Genomic DNA, 8,323 nt, shown 5'->3' with positions numbered 1-8,323 from the left:
TGTTAGCCAAAAGAAAATAATTTGTTTTACTTTTAAACAAGTAATTTTATTTCCAACCTAAAAGATAAATTTTCAGGTAAATTGGTAAATATTTCATTGTAAAACTTGAATTTTTAATAGAGAAAAAAGAATTTTAAACGAAACGATTGAATTTCCAATTAAAAAAGAAAATTTTTAATCAAATTGTTGAATACGGAAAAAGAAAAGATTAATTTTCCACCATTCTGATGAATTTTCAACCAAAAAGATGAATTTTTAAACAAGAGGATTAATTTTCAAATAAAAATTCATTTTCGACCAAAAAATACAAATTTTCAAAAAATATATTAATTTTAATCGAAATAGCTGAATTTTTAATTGAAGAAGGCGAATATTCAAACAAATAGATGAATTTTAAACTGAAAAATAATAATTTTTAATCAAAATTGAAATTGTAAAATTTTCAGTGAAAAAATTATTTTTTAAACAAACGTAGAATTTTTAACTAACTTTTTAATCAAATAAAAGTGAATTTTCAATTACAACTATCAAATTTTCAATTAGAATAAGTTTAATTTTCAGTAAAAAAAATATTTTTGATATATAAAAACTAACTTTCAAAAAAATAATTACATTTTCCAATAAAGTCATGAATTTTCCAATAAAATTTTAAATATTTACCTGAAATAGTTGAGTTTTAAACCAGAAATATGAATTTTTCACTGAAATTCTGAATCTTTAACTAGAATAATTGAATTTTTCACCAAAAAGATTAATTTTTAAACAAGAAAATTAATTTCTTCCATTAAAGACGAATTTTAAACTAAAAAAAAGAATAATTTTTTAAGTAAATTGATAAATATTTAATTGTAACACTTGCATTTTTAACAAACAAGAAAAAAGAATTTTTAAACAAGAAGAATAATTGGCAAAGAGAAAAGATCATTTTTCACACAAGAAATCGATTTTTAATCAAATATTTAAATTTTCAACGGTTGAATTTCCAATTAAAAAAGGAACAACTTTTTATCCAAATTGTTGAATTCTGAAAAAGAAAAGAATTTTCTACAAAAAAGACGATTTAAGCCCAAAGTTCATAAATGTTTAAACTAGTTTAATTTCTAAATAAATAATAAATAATGATTTAATCAGATGAAATCATCATAATTAGAAAAATCTGCAAAAATGAATAAAGTAAAAACCACTTTTCTAAATTGATTAAAATGATTAGAACCATGAAAACTTCAATTTTACTGCGATCAGAAGTAAACTCTTTGTTTTTTAATTAAGTTCCCGGTCATTTTCCAGTTTCCCGGTCAAGTCTCCATCCTGTGAACTATAAAAAAAGATATAATTTCAAAATATATCTTTGTTAAACTATTTATTAATTTTTCACTGCACTCCTTTACAATATTGAGAACTGAACTCATGGAGACATTTTGTAAATTACTATTATCAGGTACAAATAACTCTAATAACCTGCAGTGGAATAAAGAAGCCTTTTAGTTCGAATGAAACAAAATTCTCAAGACTCTGATTATACTAAAAAATTCGATCATTTTACCCCTCGACTCATCCCATCGTACATCACTCAATATCGAACAATCAATCAAATACCACTCAATAATAAAGCAAATAAAACATTTGACATTGAAACAAATACTTTTGTGACTCAGTTCATGAAATTATTAATCCTACTGTTACTATTTCATTTAGTTAATAAAAAATAATAATTCAAGTGAATAAATCAGTTAAGAAATAAACAATAATCACTTTACCAGCAAAAAAAATGATGATGTGATTCATCATGATTGAGTATATTATCAACGCATTTCTAAAATATTTTTGCATTTCGATTCAGCCAGCACGAAGTGCAGAGAATATAGATTTGATTTTCCAAAATCGCAACCAGAACCCATCGAAGAAAATTCAAGGAGGCTGAGAATCGTAAAGCCTGCTTTCCTCTACTAAAATCCAGTCTTCGGCGGTCAATTCATCCTCGAAAATTCCTTCATCTTCCTCGACATCGGTTGCAGATGTTTCCTCATATTTGTAACCATCACTCAGTTGGCTCAGCAGGCTTAAATGACTCGACTGACTTGATGGAACAACTTGTTCCTGTCAACATTAGTGCATCAGACTCATTATTCTATCAAATATTAATTGATACTCACAAATATTAAAAAAAAAAAACAATCATTAATTTTGAAAAACCATAATCTACAATGGTGGACAAATTTCTATTTAAAAAAATATATAGAAAATAAAATTATAAATATTTATTCATAAATAAAACAAAATAATATCAATTTTAAACTTAAATAAATAAAGAATTTTCAACATAAAATAGAATAGTTCCAATTTTAATTTATACAAATTAATTTTAAACTTGAATAATGAATATTTATAAAGAAAACTGGATTTTTTACACAAAAAGATTATTATTAAAAGATTATTAATTATCTACCAAAAACTTCAATTTTTCAAGAATATACATGAAATTTCAATTAAACAATTGAATTTTGAACTTAAAAAAAGACTTTTCAACAGAAAAAAAATGGAATCATTTTTCGTTAAAAAAAAATTAATTTTAAACCTGATAAATTTTTAATAAAATAATTGAACTTTCAGCCCTAAAAGGCGAATTTTCAACAACAAATATCATTTCCATTACAGTTTAATTTCCCAGCAAAAATATAAATTTATAACAAACTAGTTAAATTTTTATCCAATCAGATGAATTTTCAACGAAGAAGAATAAAATTCTACCAAAAAGACGAATTTTTAACAAAACCATTTTTAAAGAAATTCCCGGGTGGCGATTTTCCCGGTCAAGTTTTTCCATTTTTCCGGTCAACTAAAAGTAAAATATTCATTCTTGCCGCAAAACGCAAACATTTATTTTCATTCATGATAATTTTCCAATTAAGTTATTCATCTTTAACTGAAATAGTTGGATTTTGAACCAAAAAGATTAATTTTCTACCAAAAACTACAATTTTTCAACAAAATACGTGATATTTAAATTAAATAAGACCAAAATTGAATGAAATAATTGAATTTTGAACTTAAATAAATAAAGAATTTTGGACAGAAAGTAGAATAGTTGCAATTTTAGTTTAAACAAATTAATTTTAAACTTAGATGATGAATATTTATAAAGAAAACTGGAGTATTTACACAAAAAGATTAATTTTTCAGCAGGAAAAAGAATAGAACCATTTTTCGATTTAAAAAAAATCTATTTTTAACCTGATAAATTTTTTACTAAATTAAAAAAATTAATCTTCATGACTGCAAAATCATCTTTTTAGTCGGAAATTCAACTTTTTAGTTAAAATTTTCATATTTTGGTAAAAAAATTAATTTTGTTCGGTCAAATATTAATTATTTTCGTTAAAGATTTATTTCTGTGGCTGAAAATTTTTTTATTTTGTTGAAAATTTGTTGTTTTTTTTTGTGAAAACATAATCTTATTATTTGGAAATTCATCTTTATGGTTAGAAATTCAACTATTGGGTAAAAAATTCATTTTTTGGCGGAAAGATTCATAATTTTCGTTGAAAATTAATCTTTTCGGTTGAAAATTTCTATATTATGTTGAAGATTTTACTTTTTTGCTACAAAATGAATTCCTTTGATAAAGGTCTTTTTGGGTAGAAAATTAATATTTTTTGTTGAAATTACATACATTTTGTTACAGAATAATTTTTTTGGTAAACAAAATTGATCTTTTTGTTTAAAAATTATTTTTTTTTTGAAGAAAAAATGCATCATTTTCATTCAAATTCGTCTTTTCGATCGAAAATTCGTCTTTTTAGTTGATCATTTTATTAAAGAATTATTTTTTTCCTTGAAAATTATTTTTCTCAACTGTAAATTTTACTGTTCCATTTTTGGTTGAAAACGTATCTTTTTTGTAAAAAAATTCATGTATTTTTTAAAAAAATCGCCTTTTTTGGAAAAAAAAATGTTCTTGGTTGAAAACTCACCTACTTGATTGAAAGTAATTTTTTTTATTTAAGACTCATAATTTTAATTTAAAGTTCCGTTTTTTGTTTGAAAATTCATCAGATTTATTTTTTTTTTTTTAACTTTTTTCTCGGTTTAAAATATTAATTCCTTTAATCGAAAATTAAACTATTCGATTTTTTGTTTGAAAGATACCTTTTTCACTGTTAATTAAATTTAAAAATTCGAACTCTCAAGCTAATATTTTTACCATTTCAATGAATGAAAAATGAATTCCGCATTAAAGCACTCAAGCTAGAATTAATAATTTTTAAGCTTTTAAAATTGAAGTTTAAACGTTTTTTTAATTATATTAATTTATATTCAAAGGCTCAATAACTTACACCTATAAAATGGAAAGTATTAACACCTTTCAATTGAATTAAATGCATTTAAACTGAAAAATGTCGAATTTTCAACTTTTATCGATTGTACAGTTCAAAGATTCAGATTCAGTTCCAAACATATAAATCCATGCTATCACTTTTAATGTTCTGAAATGAAATTATTTAATTTTTGTTTAATTCTTAATAAAATAGTTGAACTTTTAAACTAAAAATATGAATTTTCAACGAAATGGTCACATTTTCAAACAAAAAAGAAAGAACAGTTGTGTTTCTAAGCCAAAAAGATGAATGTTTTAAAGCCAATTGATTTTTCAATGAGAAAAGTTGAAGTTCCAATGAAACATTTAATTTTTAAACAAGAAATATGACTTTGGTACGAAAAAAAATGAATTTCCAATCGAAAAAGACGAATTTTCTATAACAAAAGACGAATATTCAATCAAAAATTTGAATTTTCAACAAAAAAATTAATTTAAAAAATAAATAAATTAGTTTTTAACAAAATAGTTTAATTTTTAATAAAATAGTTCAACTTTCAACCTAAAAAGATGAATTTTCAACTGAATGGTCACATTTTCAGACAAAAAAGAAAGAACACTTGTGTTTTTAAGCCAAAAAGATGAATATTTTAAAGACAATTGATTTTTCAATGAGAAAAGTTGAAGTTCCAATAAAAAATTTAATTTTCAAACAAGAAATATGACTGTTGTACGAAAAAAATGAATTTCCAATCGAGAAAGAGGAATTTTCTATTAAAAAAGACGATTATTCAATAAAAAATTTGGATTTTCGACAAAAAAATTAATTTTTAACAAAATAAATTAGTTTTTAACAAAATAGTTTAAATTTTTTATGAAATAGTTGAACTTTCAACATAAAAAGATGAATTTTTAACTAAATGGTCACATTTTTAAACAAAAAAGAAAGAATAATTGATTTTTCAAGCCAAAAACAGTTAAATTTCCCACCAAAAAGATGAATTTTTTAAAATGATAGGTGAATTTTTAACAACAACGAAATTAATTTCCTACCAAAAAAGAGAAATTTCAACAAAATAGTTTAATTTTTAATCAAATAATTGAACTTTCAACCCTGAAAGGCGAATTTTCAATAACAAATATCATTTCCATACAAGACAGAAGACTTTTTTTACCAAATAGATGAATTTTCAATCTAAAAAAAAAATGTCTATCCATACCAGTTTTATTTCCCAGCAAAAATATAACTTTATAACAAACTAGTTAAATTGTTATCCAATCAGATGAATTTTCAACGAAGAATAAAATTCTACCAAAAAGACGAATTTTTAACAAAATTGTTGAATTTTGAACCTAGAAAAGAGGTACCTACGAAGGAGTTGAATTTTCAACTCGAAAATATGATTTTTCAAAAAGAAAGGTAATTTTTTACCACATAGTTTAATTTTCTACAAAACTGTTTAATTTTCAAACCAAAAGCCGCATTTTGTATAAAACAATTAAATTTTCAACGGATAATGTGAAATTTGAACAAAAAAGTTTATTTGGATCCAAAAAGTTTAATTTTAAACTAAAACGATGAATCCTCACACAAAAAAATTAATTATTAACAATGTAGTTGAAATTTAAAAAAGCACTTTATTTTTTAACCAAAAAAGATTAATTATCGATAACAAAATGCAATAATTGATATTGAACTAAAAGAGATTTTAATTATAAATAAAAGAGAGTTGCATTCAACAAAAAAGACTTAATATTAACAAAACAGTTGAAACTTCAAAGAAAACAGTTTAATTTTTAACCAAAAAGCACTGATTTTCAACTAAAATGACGAATCTTCAAGCAGAAAATGAATTCTTGATAAAAGAGTTTAATATTCAACCAAAAAAATAGGATTTGAAATCTCAAGGGGGATTTATTCAACGGAAGATTAATGTTATACTCAAAAAGACGAATTATCAACAGAATACATAATTTTTCAACCAAATAGTTAAATTTAAAAAAAAGCTAATTTTAAAAAAAGAAATATGAATTTTCTACCAAAAAAGATGCATTTTCAATCCAAAAGGAAGAATTTTCCATAAAAAAAGACGAATGTTCAACAAAACAGTTGAATTTTCGAGTAAAAAAATTCTCTTTAACAAATTAAGTAAATATTGATAAATCTTCGTCTAAAGAATGAATTTTTGACAGAAGAGTTCAACATTTAACCAAAAAGTTGGATTTACAACTAAAAACATGATTTTTTAACAAGACTATTAATTTTCTGGAAAAAAGACGAATTATCAAGAAAATACATGAAGTTTTAACCAAATAGTCGTATTTTTCAACTAAAAAAATATCAATTTTCATCCAAAAATGAAACGACTTATCAATAAAAAAGTTAAATTGTCAATCAAAGAGGTGAATCTTTAAAAAAAGGGATTTCTTAACAAAGTAGTTCAAATTTCAACAAAGTGCCGAAATTTTTGACCAGAAAAGACGACTTTTTAAAGAAATAATTGTACTTTCGAGATAACAATTAAATTTTCAATCACTTAATCTCTGAAGACAATATGAAATAGTACACTTTTCAACCAAAAATTTGTATTTACAACCTTAAAAACATGATTTTTTAACAAGAATATTAATTTTCTATACAAAAAAAGGAATTATAAAGAAAATAAATCAATTTTTAAACAAATAGTTGAACTTTTAACTAAAAATATCAATTTTCACCAAAATTGTTTAATTTTTTACTGAAAAAAATTCATTTTCAAACAATTATGAAACGAATTATCAATAAAAAAGTTAAATTGTCAATCAAAGAGGTGAATCTTGAAAAAAAAGGGATTTCTTAACAAAGTAGTTTAAATTTCAACAAAGTGCCGAAATTTTTGACCAGAAAAGATGACTTTTTAAAGAAATAATTGTACTTTCGAGATAAAAATTAAATTTTCAACCAAATAGTAGAATTTTCAATCACTTAATCTCTGAAGACAAAGTGAAATAGTACACTTTTCAACCAAAAAGTTGGATTTACAACCTTAAAAACATGACTTTTTAACAAGAATTTTAATTTTCTATAAAAAAAGGAATTATAAAGAAAATACATCAATTTTTAAACAAATAGTCGAACTTTTAACTAAAAAATATCAATTTCCACCAAAATTGTTTAATTGTTTACTGAAAAAATATCAATTTTCAAACATTTATGAAACGAATTATCAATAAAAAAGTTAAATTTTCAACCAAAGAGATGAATCTTAATTTTTAACAAAGTAGTTCAAATTTGAACAAAGTTCTGAAATTGTTGACCAAAAAAGACGGCTTTTTTATAAAACAATGGCTTTTTCCACATAACAATTAAATTTTCAAACAAATAGTAAATTTTTCAATCACTTAATCTCTTAAGACAATGTGAAATAGTACACTTTTCAACCAAAAAGTTGGATTTAAAACCTTAAAAACATGATTTTTTAACAAGAATTTTAATTTTCAATAAAAAAAGGAATTATAAAGAAAATACATCAATTTTTAAACAAATAGTCGAACTTTTAACAAAAAATATCAATTTTCTCCAAAATAGTTGAATTTTTTCCTGAAAAAAATCAATTTTCATCCAAAAATTAAACAAATTATCAATAAAAAAGTTAAATTGTCAATCAAAGAGGTGAATCTTGAAAACAAACGGAATTCTTAACAAAGTAGTTCAAATTTCAACAAAGTTCTGAAATTTTTGACCAGAAAAGACGACTTTTTGAGGAAATAATTGTACTTTCGAGATAACAATTAAATTTTCAACCAAATAGTAGAATTTTCAATCACTTAATCTCTGAAAACAATATGAAATAGTACACTTTTCAACCAAAAAGTATGATTTAGAACCGCCAAAACATGATTTTTTAACAAGAATATTAATTTTCTATATACAAGGGTAGTTCAATAAGTCCTTAGAATGACCAACAAATGGCGCGCGAATCGCTCCAAATCATCTGTTTTCAGTCAGCACCACTCCCGACTAGATAT

The 8,323-nt window shown here is 23.1% G+C and overlaps 1 protein-coding gene across 4 annotated transcripts in view; it reads right to left on the bottom strand.

Annotated features, from left to right (window-relative positions):
* Positions 1 to 1,343: 1,343 nt before the first annotated feature.
* Positions 1,344 to 8,323, bottom strand: part of LOC117169007 — a 15,494-nt gene continuing 8,514 nt past the window's right edge. For all 4 annotated transcript variants that reach the window (XM_033355056.1, XM_033355055.1, XM_033355058.1 and 1 more), the window contains exon 4: positions 1,344 to 2,097. In XM_033355056.1, the coding sequence (XP_033210947.1) occupies positions 1,909 to 2,097 (189 nt within the window). In that variant the 3' untranslated portion in view covers positions 1,344 to 1,908. The remainder of the gene's footprint in view (positions 2,098 to 8,323) is intronic.

Source organism: Belonocnema kinseyi, chromosome 3, assembly GCF_010883055.1.
Source record: "Belonocnema kinseyi isolate 2016_QV_RU_SX_M_011 chromosome 3, B_treatae_v1, whole genome shotgun sequence".
Taxonomy (NCBI): domain Eukaryota; kingdom Metazoa; phylum Arthropoda; class Insecta; order Hymenoptera; family Cynipidae; genus Belonocnema; species Belonocnema kinseyi.
The sequence above is the reverse complement of the archived record's forward strand: the minus strand, read 5'-3'. Positions and strand labels throughout refer to the sequence as shown.